This window comes from Leptosomus discolor, chromosome 18 (genome assembly GCF_034619465.1).
Source record: "Leptosomus discolor isolate bLepDis1 chromosome 18, bLepDis1.hap2, whole genome shotgun sequence".
Lineage (NCBI taxonomy): Eukaryota > Metazoa > Chordata > Aves > Leptosomiformes > Leptosomidae > Leptosomus > Leptosomus discolor.
Genome location: NC_141408.1, coordinates 9703598 through 9721785, shown reverse-complemented (window position 1 = coordinate 9721785; position 18188 = coordinate 9703598). Strand labels below are relative to the sequence as shown.

The 18188-nt window shown below is 40.9% G+C and overlaps 1 protein-coding gene across 4 annotated transcripts in view; it reads left to right on the top strand.

The window, feature by feature from the left end:
- SPECC1 (sperm antigen with calponin homology and coiled-coil domains 1) overlaps positions 1-18188 on the top strand; it is a 72885-nt gene that overhangs the window by 22046 nt on the left and 32651 nt on the right. For 3 of the 4 annotated variants that reach the window (XM_086475045.1, XM_086475044.1, XM_086475042.1), the window contains exons 3-6: positions 11443-13007; positions 14878-15085; positions 15746-15819; positions 16371-16565. In XM_086475045.1, coding sequence (XP_086331171.1) covers positions 11443-13007; positions 14878-15085; positions 15746-15819; positions 16371-16565 — 2042 coding nt within the window. The remainder of the gene's footprint in view (positions 1-11442; positions 13008-14877; positions 15086-15745; positions 15820-16370; positions 16566-18188) is intronic. The other variant, XM_086475043.1, reaches the window with a different exon arrangement.

Below are 18188 nucleotides of genomic sequence, written 5' to 3'. Positions count from 1 at the left end.
CCAAGGTGGGAGGCACAAAGCTCTAACAGTGTTTCTCCAGGCTTTTCCTGAGCAAAAGCTGGTGAGGATGGAGGCGTCAAAAGGGAAGAGACAGTGCTCTTTGAGAGACTGAGGATATTTCCACAATCCTTATCTTCTAGATCTTGAGAAATGCTGCTTTCATAAAACCTTGTGGAGTTTGAAGAATGGACTAATCATGTTAGAAATTACTCTTAGCCTCCTCCACACATAGTTTCTTTGAGGCTGCTTGACTGTGGAAAATCTTTGACTGATCTTTTAATTAAAAGCTCTTTTTTTTTTTTACCAAGGAATTGAAGCTCTTCCTGCTTTGAAGTGGGCAACTTTTTATAGATAAACATCTCATTATGTTATGAGATTTCTTTCTCTTTCCCCTTCTGTCTCATTTCTTTTCTTGATGCATCTCATCCTGTGTTGAAAGTTTTAATGATTTCAGCCCTGTTCCTAGCATTAGCCATTCAGGACAGTGTTAGCCGGCTCCCTTATCACTGTACTAGGCAGGACTGAAGGTCTAGATGAGCTGTGGAAACTAAATTGCAGTCCTCTTCCCCACCCCCTCACTGAACCAGGCTGGAAACGACAATAAAACTGGGTTTATTATGTGGTCATCACATTTTATTAAACAAAAGGCAATTGTAATACTAGTGCAATGATACTGGTTATTAAGCATTAAGCAAACAATTTTTTTTTTTTTAAAAAAAAAGGCCTCTAGCTTTTACATTCTGCCTTCTGTTTTAGGGGAGTAGGAGGTATCTCATGTTTCCATTTTGGAGCCCTTTTTTCCCAACTCTTTCTGGATTAGCAGGGTTTGAGAATTCATGAGGAAAGGAGTTATTTTGGCTCAGTCAGCCCTGGCCTTTTGGCCAAGTGTGGGGCAGCATTCCTGAACTGGAGGGTTCAGGTCATGGTTCCCTAATACAAAGCACTCAACAGCAGTGCTGTGTAAAGGCATTTTCTGTGGCTCCTTTCCTCTGTAGTGGCTTGCTGCTCCCGCAGTGGTACAAGCAGAAGTGTTTATGGAGTCTTACTCCATAGCGGTCATTTATCTCAGGAATAATCCTAGTACAGCTGTATGAGTTGAGAAATTAGTTCTCTGCCTTTACCTCAGAACAAATCCACTGCTTTTTCTGAACAGCAACTTCCTGGGGGAGGCGTTAGTAAACTTCAAGGATGTCCCCCAAAGCCGTTGCTAACCATCTTCTGGACAGCAGAAGCCTCAAATCTAGCAGGTAGAAAAAAGGAAACCCCAAACTTACCAACCAGATCAAACTAAAAATCCCTTATTTTAGCGAAACATCAGAAGTTTCGTCTCTGTTCACTGAAAGATTCACATTTATGGATATTTTTCTCAGGATTTGTTTTTTTTTTAATAGTTGTTGTCTAAAAAAATCCCCAGAATAGAGTTTGATTTCAAATACATTTTGCTCTAGGTATGAGATGATTATGCCTGATCTCATGTTGTTTTGACAGGTGCATAGGCAGGAAATGTTCCAGAACAAACAAAATCAGGAAGTGTCAGAGTACATAGAAATCCCTATAATTTTGGTGCGCTAATATCACAAGTATGTAGTCAAGGCCCTCTTAAGGAATATAAAAATTATGTATTTTTAATCTTGAGCTATGATGGTTGTGGAAATTGTAAAATTGGATAAAAAGAAGCAGCAGGTAGGGATGACTTTGTTTTAAAAAAGGAAAATTCTGGATGTCTGGAACTTCCACCGTATTAATTTTGGGATAATGCTACATATAGAAAGTTTTAGTCATTCTTTCTTGAGGGGTAGATAAGGGGTATAGTTAGCAGGTGACTAAAATTTTTGGCAGGCCCACTGGTATTAACGGTTCCGAAAAAAGTAGGCTTGAGTTTACCAGGGGGACATTCCAGTAAGTGCATGGTATAGAGTTTCTCTGAACATTTGCTAGACCATTTGCTTTGGATGTCTCAATGTTTGTTATGCCAGGTTGCTGGGTACTCCAGGAATCCAAAGCAGCACAGTGGCAGAATTGCAATGACGCTTGTAATCTGCACCCGCGTTGGCAGACATGATGTGCATTGTTTGGTGATTCCATGGGGCTTTGTGTATCGCATTTCAGAGGTGAACCCAGTGGTACCCTCGTGATTCTCTTAGTGCCGGAGGCTTATGGCACAGTGAAGCCCCTTGGATGGTTCTTGACTCTTGAGCAGGTTTGAAAGGGAAATTTGTATTCGTGAAAGCAAAGACCAGGCATGCTAGCTAAGGACACGTATGCATAGAATGATTCTTGCCACCTCTTAGCTTTGCCAGTGTACTTCACAGATGTATCTTTGGTCCTCCTTGGACTTCTGAATAAAAGTTGCCTCTTACAATACAACCTGCACTGGTTTTGTACTGGGTACTAAAACTGTATTATATGCAAGACAGGCATAGTCCAGCTGGAGTTTTCGTTTGAGACTTGTTTCATTTGAGACTGAAGTCTGTTAACGTTCGTAAAACCCAAGTGAGTGGTGTAAGAAATGTTCAGAGGAACTCTTTTGTATGGACACTGGCATGTGTCTTGGGGTAAAGAGATTTTCACTTCTGCTGTTACTCAGAGAGGAATTGTATGTGAACAGGCCCATGAAGAGGAAAGAAAGCTGAAATTCACAGTGAGACTTTGTGAACAGGATTTTGATCAGATCTCGTTTACCTTCTGAATACGACGTTGTTTCCACTGTAATAGCACTGAGCTGTGACAATGTGAACTTGAGCTTCAGTTCTTGTTGTGGCTGTGCTAAGAGCTTGGAACCACCAGATGCAGAGAAGAGCTTGTCTTCTTTTCCTATTTGCATTTTAACACTTTTTTGGAAGAGTTAAATATGACTTTCTATGTAAGAAGACACAAGATGACAGAGTTATTGATCAGGATGAATCCAACCAGCTGAAAATAAAATATTTGTGATCTTTAAGAAATTCTTTAATTGTGAGGTAAAGATTCCCTGGGTACCTTCTCTCCTAAAACTACTATATAACTTACTGAAAGGGACATTGCAAATAGGCCCTTTTGTGAATTCTAAGAGTACTGTATGGTAGTACACCTGTACATTTTTGCTTGTTTTAGGTGCTAAAATTTGAACTAAATGGAGGTGCTTCAAATATAAGGTCGTCTCTCTTATTGGGTTACATTCCTACTATGGGAGAGTCTCTTCTAGTGGCCACCCTTCAAAAGAATGTCCTACCAGTAGTTCATCTGCAGATTTAAATTGATGACAAGTAGTTTTGTCATTACCTAGTCTTTGAGTTACCAAAACAGTGCCTTTTCTCATATGCTTCTTGCACCTCAGATCTCTAGACTCGTATCTTCTAATTAAAAAAATAAGCCAACCTTTGCAAAGTCTTCAGCTTTAATGTCAATGATCTCTGTAGTCTTAAATTAGAAATTGCTCAGATCAAGATGCTTGTTCCTGCTTTTTCTTTGGAACCTTTGGTGGTGTAACTTTTCAAATACAGATATCTGTTGTTCCCTGGTACTTTGTAATGTAACTTCTATTTCTCTTTCTTTGATATCTTACTTTTTTCCTCTGTGTCAAATATCAGTACCTGAGTTTCTTCCCTGCACTGTCCACAATGATTAAATAGATCAAACTTTTTGCACTAAGTCTTTTAGCTCTTTCCTCCTTTTGCATATCGTACCTATTCCACAGGGAATGTAGTCAGGCAGTCCAACAAGTCTAAAATTTTTCAGAAAAAGAGTTCATGTTATAATTACTTTTTAGTCTCAGTGTTTGCTGAGTGAAAGCCTTATTTGAGCAGATGCTTCTATATAATTAGTGTTAGATTATCAGAACTACCTTTGTTGCTCTGCAGCCATCCCCTTGTCTTTTTTTAAAGCTAGGTGGAGTCTAAGTGAACCTTCCAAAATAGTTGCTGACCTGTAAAGGTGTTGGCTCTATGACTAACTCTCTGCAAACAGACTAATTCAAGAGAACCATAACTGGCCAAGCCTAGGTTTGCTTTGTTTGCTGTTGCATAAAGACCAGTTAGCAGAGAGCATTGTCTTTCTGCAGGACAACCCTAAAAGAGATAGAAAATGGTATGTTCTTGTGAGTTACTGAAGATTATCCAAAGGAGTATCCAAGACTGGTCACTGAAAAATGCTGACAGCTAACCTATTCAGCACATTCCCTTTGTGGATCAAGCAGATCAAGCCATAATAGTTTGTCACGGTATAATAGTGTCATTCTTTATCCTGACTTTTACCTAAGCTGATGGTGGACCAGAAGTTTTGGACATTTCACTCTCAAATATCAAGTTGTAAACAGCTTAAGCAGTTTTGAAGATAACAGTACGTGCTGATCTGTGTCTTTTAGCACATGTATCTCTGAAAATCTGGCCTTCTACATCCAGTCCCACTCTCGTTCTATAGAACTGATTTATATCTTCTTCATGAGTTGATTTAGTTATGTGCATCCCTTTAGTATTTGTTATCAAGCTGTCTTACTATGAGCATGCTTGGAGGTTTAAGGATAGGAGCATTAAACAACGAGGCAGAACATGTATAGGGATTTTGCCTCTGTGTAGATATCTGTATGAAGGAGCACATCAGCACAGGTAAGAATTGCTGTTATATCTGCCCTACTTTTCAGCAGTTGTTTGCTTTTTCTCTGTGCCACCATGACGTGTCAGTGTATTTCCTGTTAATTAGGGTATCAGAAGATCTCTAGCAGTGAAGTTGCTTTTTAACTGTTTCATTTGCTTAAACAATGGAGAAAAAGGGTAGGGAAACACAGGGCATTTCAATGAAATAGATGTGTGCAAAACTCTGAAATCTTTTAATGAATAAATTCTTTAAAAGAGTCAAATATACACCAATCCTTCTGTGCTGTATAGTCATCATTTCTCAAAGGATATTCCTAGTTCACTCTTAATCAGTCTCAATATCAATCTCAGGATCAATGCTGGAGCAGTGTGAAAGTGATCTGCCAAGTCCCCTGGGCTTTCAGTAAGCTTTGAACTCTTAGTGGCTTAGCTACTTTTGGAAAATGGATTTTAAGCATCATGTTAATTAGATTCTTGAAAACTTCACTCTGACTTGACAAAAGATGACAGAAAATATGGCTAGGCTCCCTGTAATGTGCTTTTTTTATCATAGGGTACCAACAGAGAATGCAATACCATCTTTTCTGGTTTGGCTGACAATGTCATGAAGTTGCATATTAATGCATTATATTGAGTTGTTTATTGTTTGGCTGGAAATCACCTAAGTGGTACCTGGGTACTGGACTAATTTTGAAAATGGCATGTAAAACCTGCTATTACCTGCCTTGTAACACCATCTTGTAAATCTGTTCTAAAAGTCAGACTGTTCAGTTCAATGTCTAGTGGCATTCTAAATGTCTTGAGACATCCCAGTTGCTCTCTATCTGCCTCTTGAGCAGAGGACAGATCTCTCACATGTACTGTCAAATGTTTCAGCTCAGTGAAGCTATTTTAAATATACCTAAAGGGCATCTGAAATGGCACTAGGCATCTGTATTCTGGCTTCCTACACTAGGTGTCATAAACCAGGTGGGGTTAAGGTACGCCTGTGACCCAGGTTTGTTTTGCATAAGAAACTAAAAGTTGGCTAAAAATAGTAATAACACCTTACACAGGCAAGACTGAGCACATGTGAGTGCATGCCTGCATCACCTGTCTGTAGCTGTATGTTCCCAATGCTGCTGTGGATCTGCAGTGAGATCTCTGCAAAGCCTGAGTGAGTGCAGTTATGCAGAGTCCAGGATCTACTGCAGTCACAGCCGGAGGATAAACTGAAAACCAAAACTGATAAAAGGACCTATTTCAGCTAAACCATGTGACAGAGCACAGTAAAATTGTATGGGAGGCTTAGTAACTCTCCTTATTTGCTGTAGAAGCATGAGCTGTTAATAGTATTCTCCTTAGCCATTCTGCTAAATGCTTGCAGCCCACTTGATTTATACTAGTCTTTCCCTCAAGGTATCACAGGAATCACTTTTCTATCTGAGGCTTGGGAGTTCCGTTCAGATGGCAAAACTTATTAATGTGTCTTGGCACATGGGAACAGAATTCCAGAACAGCTGAAGAATCAGTCTTCCGTTGGCAGGGAGGCTATGAGTTAGCCCGTAATTTCTTGTTGCTATCCCTTTTTGACCTGAGAGGCATGGCAAAGAGACACAAGACAGTGAAATAGCTGGTTTGTTGCAAATGCAGGACTTAGAATGAGAGAGATGTGACAGTCCTAGAGCAGAAGATAATCACAAGAGTACAAAATTGTCTGCAGGTAACAGTTTGAAACGTATGACATTAACATTGTAGAAAGCTATGAATAGCTTTCTTCTAGTTCTTGTTATCCTGCCCTTGCTATTCAAATAATGTATCCTTTGTTTAAAAACATCACACCAAAGATGCGTTTGTCTTCGTGCTTTAGTCTTAGATGACTGAAATGCTTTCTGAGATGAATCAGTGATTGGCATGCTTAAATTACATAGATGAACTGTACATGGGGGAGACTACTACCTACTTAAACTATGGAAGAATTAATTACTAAAACAGATTTTTAAATATGTTGAAGAATACGTGTTTTTATTGTTCGTAGTTTAAGAGTTTACAGGATTAAAATTTAGAAAGAAAATATGAAACACAACATTCCAAGTTAATTTGGTCCCTGGAACAGCAGAAGCCCATGGCATTAACCTTTGGGTTATTAATATGTTGATGGAAGGATTAAGAAAAGGGCAGGTTGTGGGACACAAATGGCACAAAGGCCAGAAGCAAATAATCTTGTATTGATTCCGGTTCTAAAAAATAGATTCAGGGCAGAAATTAGAACATTTCCAAAGGTGTTTCTGTGGTCAAATGAAGTCACTTCCCAACTGAGATTCTTCCTCTGGGATTGAAGAAGCAGATATTTGAACTGTTATTTGTACTTGAGTCAAGTAAAATAAATGTAACTTCAAGGCTAGTGCTTTACTGAGAAGGCAGTGATATGTGCTGTCTCAGGGCACACAGACGGTGAAGGCAGATAAACTTACTGAATCGTCATTGCAAAATGTCATGCGTGTCCCCTCTGACTATGGTAAAGTCTTTGCCACCTACTCTCCTGCGATCACTGTAATTACATTAGCTGTACTGCATGGGCTTCACTTCTGAATGGCAGCCCTATGTTTTCCACCTTGGAGGATTGGGATTTTCTCCATTCCATAGTCCATTTCTGTCTGGTTGTGGATGCCCCTATGGGAGCTGATGTGGCAGGTGCCGAGAGCTTAGATCAAGTAAAGATCATTGTGTGGAAAAACTGATGAGTAATCCTGATCCTTCCTTCTGTGAAAAACATTGTAGCTGTGTTGAAAATGGGATTAAAATGTCTAAAGATCATCATGAGGGGTCAACTTTTATCTCATTAAGGTTCCACTTTGTTTCTGACACCAGTGGAAAGTCAGGGAGTATTCCCTGGCAGAAAGTGGTGCAAACAATAAAGCTGCACAGCAGGCCGCCAGCCACAGGGTCCTAATCCTTGCTGACTTACTGTGACCTTGGGTGACACATTTCATTTCTCTCTGCCTCCTGTAACCTAGAGTTAACAATGATATGTTTCAGAGGATTTGAGTTAAATAGCTGTTAATTTTAAAGGACTTTGAAAATTATAAACTCTTTATACATATTAAGGTTTAATCCCTCACACCTAAATAGTATGGCTGATAGTGAAAATGGAGGAGTTCTTCCTAGGTGCCAAGGCAAGGAACATGATGATGAGGTGACCTCTGCCTGAGCAAAACAGGTTTTCAGGCAATAACTCTCAGTGGAGTAATTCAAGAGTGATTCCCAGTTCCTCTGAAGTCGGGGAATGAAAGCTGAGCCCATTAGCAGAGTGGGTGTGGGACTGGGAGAATGAGAGGTTCGGTATGGAATGAGAAATACACTGTTGGTCAGAGGAAGCCTGAGCCTGGTTGTGTGGGTCAGTGGGAAAGAGGTGGTGCTCAAGTTGGCAAGAGAATAGTTAAACTAACAGGTTCAGCAGGGTGGATGAGCAGTGAAAACGGGAGTGAGATGCTGTAGCACCATTTTGACCAAACAGAAAGGTATTTAATGGTTTGGGCTTTTTTACCAGAATGTATCCTTTGAGATGCAGGGCTGGTTGTTCTCTTCCTTGCTCAAAACAAGCAGCACTTCCTAGGAATAAAGTTCTGCGTGATTCCGGCCGCTTTAAGCAGCAGCGTAAATCAACTGTAGATTGAGTTCTGCAGCTTGGCAGGCACACGTCTGTCTGGAGTCTCCCATAGCCCATAACCAGTGTGGGGTGCTGAGCTAATCAGATCACCAGGGTGACTTGTGCAGCCCTAAGTGCAGTTCCTGCAGAGAGGGTGCCTTGGGCTGTGGGGCTGGCAGTTCCATTTATAACTGCTCAATTTCAAGGTCGTTCAGAGGGGGAGTCACCCATAAAATAGACTTTATAGTAGTGCTTATACTTGCTTTGGTGCTTTGTAATCGACATACATATGCAATGAGAACTGTTTCTTTTCTGGGTTCTCTGTGGCTTTTTAGTATTGCATGGCACTGTTTTGGAGAGTGGAGAGAGAAAAATACATGAACGCTTCTACGTCATGAAAAAAACAGGTTGGTTAATGGTTATTGATGGATAGCGAATGCTCTGTGATTTATGTCAGAACAAGTCAGCAGAGCGTGGAGTCTTACAAAACACGTGGGACAGGTTGAGTAAGCTTGGAGCCTGCACTGGTTGGCAAGCTGGTAAAGTACAGATAATCCCAGTTAAATATGCTTAATTGTTATCCTTATGTATATGTCTGCCATTGCTCAGGATCTTGTTGCAGTTGTCATCTGGTGGCAGTTAGAAGCACACTGGCATTGCTACCAGAAATGCCATATTTCTTTTAGAAAGAGGCGGTTTTCTCTGTGCCATGCAATTTGTACCAGTGTGTAGTAGCATCATTATTTTTTGTAATGTATGTGATACTTAGCCCAGTCAGCACTACCCACTGCTTATATAACACTACCCAGTCATGTGCTGACGACAGTCATGTCATTGCACTAGGTTGGGAATTGAAAGGGGGAGGAAGAGTTACTCGGGGCACTTACTTTGTCATAAAATTTTATTATAATAGTAGAAAACTCCTTCAGGTTGAACGCAAGTCCAGGATATAACAGAAGGCTTTAAATCCACCTCTTAGGCTCCACAGAAGAACCTCTGTGGCCATTTGTAGTGCATATTTTACATCTTAAATGTGTAGTATGATTATAGCTTCATGAGTGCTGCTTCTTTACTCTGGATGCTTGTCCTACTGTATGTTTGTCCTACTGTATGTTTAAGAAATGCATTCAAACAAGGCCTTGTGCTCTCTCTCCTGGACACCTGGGCTTCACCCCATGTGAACCTTTGCTTCTGCACAAGAAGGAGCTGTACTGAGCTGGTATTTCTCTGCTGGAAGGGATGCATCACATCACGGTCCATTCAATTTTCCTCTTATCCATCTTATGGTGTTAGCTGCATCGACACTAAAAGCTTTGCTCGTCTGCTGAGCTCAGTGTGAATGCAGTTACAGGTGCCAGATCTTGGTGGTTGGGAGCCCGCGGGTTGAGAAATGGGATGAACAGTGAGCCGAGGGCCTTCAGCTCTGATAACTGAAAGGACTTCTCAGGTCTGGAGTAGCATTTGAGCTGCGGTGGAAAAACTCCCTTCTCCGCTGGCATTGCACTTTTCACTGGGGAGCCCGGAGCTGCCTTCCTATGTTGGAGCCTCCAGCTGTAGATGACTAAATGAAGCTGTGTGGGCTGCTGGCTCTCCGGCCAGGCTGTCCCTGCTATCTCTTCCCATAAACACTGGAGCCTTTGTCTCTGGCCTTATCATGCCCCTGCCATCACAGAGCTCTTTCTGTGCTCTCCTCCCAGCACAGCGCCTCTGTGTTCAGGGGTCTTTTCTTCAGCTGCTCTTTGTCTCCGGGTGTTTATTGTGCCTGCTGCAGAGTGTGTGTGTTTGGGAGAGAGGAGGAGGGGCTCCTGTTTGTGTGGGGTTTATAAACCTAGTGCATTCTTCAAAAGAGATGCTGAGCAAACTGGGTGGTGTTAATATTAACCCTTCACTGCCCTGCATTACTGACAGTGCATTGCTGCACCGAGATTTCCTCAGTGTGAAAAATGCTGTGGGAGGGTTATGAAGTTGCTTGCTGCGTAAGGCAGGGAGCCTGCTCCCGCTTTGGTCTTAACTGCCCTTTGATTTTCTGTGAATGCTGCACATGTGTATCGGCAAGGAGAGCCTCCCAAACGTGGGGGAGATGTAATTGATTCTAGTATTTCCCCCCAGAGTCCTTCTGGAACTTGTTTTTATTGCAAACACTGGCTCACTAGCCCTTTCTGTTTGTATAACTGGCCCTTGCATCCTGTTTATGTGGCTGCATCAGACAATATCTCTTAGTTGTACAATATCTCTTCATTGTACCATATCCCAAGACTTTATGGGTATCTACTTTGGTGCTTTTCTTTTTGAGTAAGATCCTGAAAACAGGCATTTCTTAAATTAATAGTGTTGCTACTTGCAGTGGTATATAATACCTCCCCTTTGAACCAGCTTCTTTTCTTTAACCGTCTTGTTAATATTTTCATGGTTTTGATGGCCCTTATTGTTGCTTAAGTACACATGATCCCATATTCCAAGAGAGGGCTTTGGAAGATGAAGATCAGCAACTCGGAAATTTTGTTTCCCTTGTAATCACATGTTGCTTTGCATCAAGTTGGTTGGGGGGAAGGAAAAAAAAAAACCTGACGCCAATAACAAAGCAGAACAGCATCAACTTTCCGATCTCCTTTTGTTCTTCCTCTGTAAGAGGATGGGAATTTGTAACATGAAAAACCTCTCACACATCTCTGCAAGAAGCTGCAGCAACACAATTGTCCTAGTGTTGGAAGTGCCAGGAGAGTTTTGTATTTCACTGAATCTGTGAATCTGCAGTCAGCATAAATGTTACAGAGCTTTTTTATGGTGATCTGCATAAATGAGCATAATTCAAATACATTAGTTTTATGTGTGATAAAAATAAATTTTTTTCAAAGATAGTATCTCTTCTGAAGTTACTGAACTTTTCCCCCAGAAATTAATAGGGTTAAATTCCACATTTCACAAAGTAGTGTAAAGTATTTTTATTCTCAGATAATTAATATCCTGGTACTGGGGGTTGCAGTTCATGTATTGCAGCATCTACATACTATATTATTACACTGGGAAAAAGTTCAGCAGACTGTTCCTTTGCAGGAGGTGGGAGAGGAAGAAATGCAAAATAATACAAGCCTTTGAAACATGAATCCACACACTCAGTCATGACTAAACCTATTCAAACACTCAGGTGTTTTTCCCAAGACTGCTCTAGGCTCAGGCATTGTTGTTGTGTGACTTGTTTTCTTTATGAACTAACTCAGTTTGCTTCATCTCTTTCTCTTCAAGGAACAGTTTCAGCTGCAAAGCGCACAGGGATTCCAGCGCCCCGGGAAATATCGTCATCTGTATCCAGAGAAAGAGCTATATTGCGTGGTCAAGCCAATACTAGAAAAACACAACCCAGCCCCACCTCTTCTGGTACACCGACTCCTACCAAACACGTGCGCCCCACTAGCAAGTCCAAGCAAGAGAATGAAACTGGTGACAAGGCTGTTCTGGAATCTCAGGTTAAAGAACTCCTGGCAGAAGCGAAGACGAAAGATTCTGAAATTACCAAACTCCGTTGTGAATTGAAGAAATGCAAAGAGAAAGGGTCACTTAATGCTGAAGGAATGGGTGCTTCCAACCAAAATTTAGAAACAGTATCACCTGTTGACATAGATCCATTAATACGGACCCTTCAGGAAAAAAACAGGACTTTTCAAAAAGAGCTTGCTAGCCTAGGAGAAGAAAATCGTGTTTTGAAAGAGAAATTGCTTTATCTAGAGAACTCTCCTCTCTCAGACACAACAACAAGCAGTGGAGGCAACAGCAGCCTCCCAACCCCAACTACCCAAGAATCCAGTTTTGGAAGCCCATCAAAAAATGTGTCGAGAAGTGAAATGGATGAGCACAGGCAGCATGTGAATGGGGGTGCGCTGCGCAATTCAGGTTCTTCCAGCAGTGACGTAACTAAAGCTTCCTTGTCACCTGATGCATCTGATTTTGAGCACATAGCAGATGTACCTTCCAGGCCAACATCCTCCAACAGCAACCACTTCAAAGGTTCCAAATGCTCCACTACAGGAAGTTCTCCAAATAATATTAGTGACCTTTCCGTTGCATCTCTTACAGAGAGAATCCAAAAAATGGAAGAGAATCACCACAGCACAGCAGAAGAATTACAAGCCACTTTGCAGGAGCTGTCAGATCAACAGCAAATGGTGCAGGAGCTGACAACAGAAAATGAGAAGCTAGTGGAAGAGAAAGCTCTCCTGGAGACTTCCTTTCGTCAACATAGAGATAGAGCAGAACAGCTGAGCCAAGAAAATGAGAAGCTAATGACTCTCCTCCAAGAGCGATCCAAGAATGAAGAAAGCAGAGCTCAGGAGGGGAAGGTCCTTGAACTGGAACAGAAATGTGCAGAAGTTCTTGAGAAAGCACAATTTGAAAGAGAGAAATTGCTCAACATTCAGCAGCAGTTAACCAGCAGCCTACGAAGCTTAGAAAGGGAGCATCAAGATGCCCAGCAGGTGATTAAAAGCCTGAGAGAAGAAAATGAGAAGCTGCTTAAACTTCTAGAAGTGGAACAGCAGAGCAACACCACAGTGACAAAAACTCTGGAGGACTGTAAAATTGCCTTAGAAGGTCTAAAGATTGAGAATGGCTCTCTCAAAACTCAGTTAGAGAGTGAGAAACAAAAGGCCGCAGAAATCGTGATGGGTTGTACTACTGACAACTCTGAGGTGCAAGAGATGCTGAAAGTAGCCCATGCAGAAAAGGATCAGTTAGAAGCATCTTGCACTGAGCTTAAACAAGAGCTGCTGAAGGCAAACAGTGAGCTGAAGCACATTCAGGGTCTGCTGTCTAAGGTAAAGCAGTAGCAGCTGTAAAATATAATGGTTGTTTATCTGTTCTTCCATAAATAGGTAGTTGTTGGTCTTCAGATTGTTGTTGAGCCATTGATTGTAAGTTTCCAGGATTTAAATTGCATGAATTAGTTTTGAATGGAAGCTGGGGTTATATGATATTGTCTCTGCTTCTGCTGCTATATGCGTATTTTCCCAGGAATAACTGGTAGCATAGCTGTGTTTATAAATTCAAAACTAATTTTCCCTAATATCTTCTGCAGAATTTACTGTTTTAGTCAATAGAATTGTGTTTATCAAAATTGGAGCAAAGAACATGTCAATAAAAAAATTACTTTGATATTATGTGAACAAACATTAGTGAAAATCATTTGGTAATCCAGATGGAGAGAAGGGCATGAGTAGTTAGCAGCAAATATTAAATTCTGAATAATTAATTATGATTAATTAGCAGTCAACTGTAGGTGTCATAGGTCATGAGAACAGAAGGACATGAGCTAATGCTCAGAGAAGCTGATATTTACAGCAACATGACTGATAATGCACAGTCAAGCTCCAGATGAGATTATTTTCATAAAACTGAAATATTTTTACAGAACTGAGAAGTATTCTGTTTTGGGATAGGTAAAATAATGGCAAAAAAAATTATTTATTTTAGAATAAATTTTCTCTGCCTCATCTGGTAGTTTGTAGCTTTGCTCCAAACAAGCTGAAGTCAGTTGTTTCTGTTTTCTGTGTGATCCCGGATGCTCAGAAGAGAGCTGCAATGTGAGATGTCACAGAACAAGTGTTAACAAAGCACAAGCCAGCAATTATGTCCCACCGCTGCACAAAGAGTGATAGTCAGTGTGTGCAGCCTTTCCTGTATGGGGAAGGGATCATGAGAAGAATGGTGAAATTGGCTAGTGGCAGAGGAAGAGAGCATTGCCAGAAAGCACCTCCATGATTTGAGTGATTTAGAAAATCCAGATGTCCTTTCAGCTTAAACAGGTGACCACAGCAAACGGAGTTAGTAGAGGAAGCTCCCAAGTGCTTACTGGGGCTGCAGTTTATAAAGAATAAATGAAAAACTGCTGAGTGCTCAGACTCTACCAAACTTTTATTGCTTGGTTTGGAAACCACAGATTTCCTCCTTTTTACTTTTCCTTTCCCTCAAATTAAGCTGTTCTGAATTATTGGCTATTTGTGACACCCGAACAAGACCACAGGCTTCTGTAAGGCTGCCCTTCAGTCAGGCTGTGCCAGTGCTGCTCACTGAATTGGCAGCCTACACCTTGCTTTTCCATAACTTGCTCATACTCTGAGATCTCCCCCCAAACCTGGAAGCATTGATCTGTGGGCCTGAGCCAACAAACTGAAGTGCAGCAGATTCCCCCGTCAGTAATTCCAGATGTCCTATATCCAGAAATATATTTATCTGCAGTAGCTAGCTCTACTTACGTGTGCTTTCACAATCCGTTGAAAGTGCACATGGTAAAAGCAGCAAAATTGTTAATGAAACTGATCGTCGTCTTGGCCCTATGGCAGTGATGTTGCTCTCATAATGTGATACATAGATAGATGTCAAACTTTCGAGGAATGTAATTCCTCTCTGCTCATTACCTGCAGAGATTGGTTTGGAATGATAGTCATCATATAGAAAACTTAATTTCCTTTGTAGCATCTTGTTTTGTCTTTATTAGCAGGAAAGAAGGCTCATAGCTCATCTGTGTTTCCTTAAACTGTCTCATTCACATAGAAACTCAGTTTATGCAATGCCTAGAATGCAGGTTCAATTCTTAAGTCCATGAGATGCCCAGAAAAACCTCTAATGACTGATAGATCTCTTAAGAAATAAAGACAGACTTGGAGCTTTTTTTTCCCTCCCTTCCAGGCTGAGAATGAGTGTGGTCAGCTGAAGGAGGTGTGTGACCGGCAGGCTGAGCAACTGAGCAGAACCAGCCAGAAGCTGCAGGAAAAAACATCAGAGAATGAAGCAGATATAAAAAACCTGAAAGAGACCATTTTTGAGTTGGAGGACCAGGTGGAACAACATCGTGCTATAAAACTTCACAATAACCAGCTTATCAGTGACCTAGAAAGTAGGTGGAGCTGAAAAAAAGGGTTTACGTGAACTTATTCAGGGAGGCTCAGTTATGGCTACAACAAAGAGGAAGCGGCATGTCTTGATATGTGTGACAGAGGCCTTGCTTTAGAATTATTTTAATTTTGGCCAGTCCTTTCTGTTCATGCACAAAAATCACTATTTTAACAGTTAGTGCTATAAAAATATCAGAGACGGTCTCCAAGCCTTGTTCTTCAGCGAAGGATGTATTGCCCATTCTAGAAACTGGAATTATTGGCCTTTTAAAGAGCTTTTAGGGGAGAGCGCTAGTCAGAACTGTGAATTGCTGTCGCATTGTGGAAGGGGAGCTGCCACCTGGTGGCATGAGTGGCACTTGTCGCTTACCAGTGTTCCTTCGAGTGCACCGGAGGGGTGTGTACTAAGTGGTCCTGCACACGTAAAGCTGTAAATTTAAAAGTGTGGTTTAATGCCTCAGAATGACCTATGATGTTTGAGTAACAGATCTATTGTTGATTCCATTCCTGATCCGTTAACAGAGTACCTTCATTTCCGTTTAGGCTATTCAAGGGCCTTACTAGAAGCAAAACCGAATAGGCTGCTCTGCCCTTCCGTTTTCACTTTTCACCCTTGCCCTTATGTGTTTAATAATCTTTTCCCTTTTTTTTACTATTCCTAGGTAAAGCAATGAAGCTGGAAGAACAAAAACAAGATGCAGAGAGGCAGCTGAAGGCTCTAACTAAGCAAATGAAGGTAAGGCTTAGACTCTGTGACAAAGCTAAGCTGAGATTTTATTGCAAGACTGGATTTGAGAGAAGCGTTGTATCTTTCTGGAACAACTGTAGAAAATGCTTTCTGCATCCTTTCATTCTCCTCACTCATTTCTAGCTGCTTCTTTGCCTATGAAGGAAAAATATAATACATCCTTGCAAATTACTTTTGCTTTTTCTGCCTATGAGCTACTTTGGAACAGCTGTTCCTGCTTCATGAATCATCAGTAGCAGTGAGCTCTCTTCAGCAGCAGTACTTGTAGTAGTATCACAAGTCTGAATGATCAATAGCTATGGGAAGAACTCTGTATTTTTTGTATTGGAGTAGAGAGCTTAGCATCAGTTTCTTCTTTGGCAGTCTCATCAGTACTGTGTAAAGAGGCAAGTATTTGGTTTGACCTTGGCCTGGTCTTGAAATTGTGGTGAAATCCTGGTCGCTTTTGGTCACTGAAAAAGAGATCAATAGCTAAGTGCTCAGCTCAAGTAGGTGCATTTTTACAGCAAACAGTTTGGGGTTCTAATTGCTCTTTCTAGGAAGATACAGAAGAGTGGAGGCGTTTTCAAGCTGATCTGCAGACTGCAGTGGTTGTAGCCAATGATATTAAATGTGAAGCCCAGCAGGAGCTCCGTGTGGTAAAGAGGAAGCTTCAGGAGGAGGAAGAGAAGAGTGCCAGACTACAGAAGGAGCTGGATGAAGTGAAGGGCAGCAACAGGTTAGTTATTTACAAAGTCCAAGATTTGATCTGTGTAACTGCTAACATGCATGCAAACAGTGCTTTGTCAATAACTATTCATTGGCTTGGATGTGCATGTTGTCTGTTTATAACTTTTCTGACAGACTTTGTTGTCTCTTACTCTAAGATGTTTCTGTTCTTTTTCTTTTTGCCAATCTAGTTCTGTCAACTAGGCCATGAAGGTTTTAATCAGCAAATATTAAGTAATAACGATTGCCAATATCCTCTTATAGCTTTGTTTTCAATACTGTGTTCCACTGTGTTTTATTGCCTTCATAACTCTGTGCAGCTGTATTAAACCATCTGTGAAAAGATTGGTTGGCTACATATATGCAATGGGACATCCAGAAGAGAACTACTTAACCTGAGAGGAGTCAAGGGCTGTATCTGTTCGAATTAGAAGGAGGACTAGCTAGACTTCTTTGTTCTGCAAGTCTGTTATGTGTTGACTGTGATCAATGCAAGTACTAGGATTTCTCATCTCACATTTGCTGTCCTTAGTTTGAAACCTGTTATGTGATTAGCTGTGTTAAATGGTCTGGACTGTGGCCTGATATAGCCCAGAAGTGACTTCATCATGCAGTGGACCCACCTGTAAAACAATTGCTATAGTCTTGGTGGTTGGAGGGGGATCAGTAATTGTCAGCCATCCAGAGGTGTACCCCAGCATGGTAAGCTGTATATGTGGGGCTTCCCTCTGTGGGAGCACGGTAAGAACAAAAGTCACTTTTACAATTGAATCTGAAACCACTTACAGATGCCTTACAATGTGGCTTTTATGCACTGCATGACCTTTTATGTACCACCTTTCATTCCAAAAATCGTACTACAATTGAAGTACTAAATAAGAAGAGATGGAAAACAAAAGATGTATTAGAAGGAAGAACCAAAATTTCTAAAGACGACAATGCTCTGCTCTTTTTCTGCATTGATGAAAGCAGAGCCAGCAGAGCTGCAGTGATGAAAACTTGTACAGGCGGAACAAAGATAGACACAAACAGTTGTACTGTATATCAAAAATGTGTGCCGAATTAATTTTGGTCCTTTAGATGTTTCCATTTAATCTCTCTTCTAGTAGATTCATGGCCAGTGGCTGAATAGCCACAGGAACACAGTGAATCCTGTAATTTCTTTCAGGTGGAGTAACAGTCCAGCTTTGCACGTATTTGTTCATTGTTTTCAATTCAGGAGTTTTCACAGCAGCTCTACAGTATATGGGAGTAAAAAGATGGGAGGGCTTTTGTGCCAGAGGTGTATGGATCGGAATTCCTGATTAAAGGAACAGAAATAGTTCTTTTCAGAAAAACAGAAGAATGTATTTAAGCTCCAGTTTCATTATCAGAGTCCCCAGTGGATGCAAAGAAATGCTATTACAGACTGTGTATTCAGACTAAATGATTACCAGACAGTACTTAAGTTCTGGGCTCTGTTTCCATTCCTAATTTGTTCTTAATGAAATTTTTCTTGTTTAGAGCGGGGTCCATATATAAGGACAGGAATCATATACTTGTAGTTTCCCCTCTTTATTCTTTTGAGTTTTTAATCTGAAGATGTATTTGATAATACTTAAATTGAATAGAAGATGACCTGCTAATTTGCTAACTGAGATATTTATCTT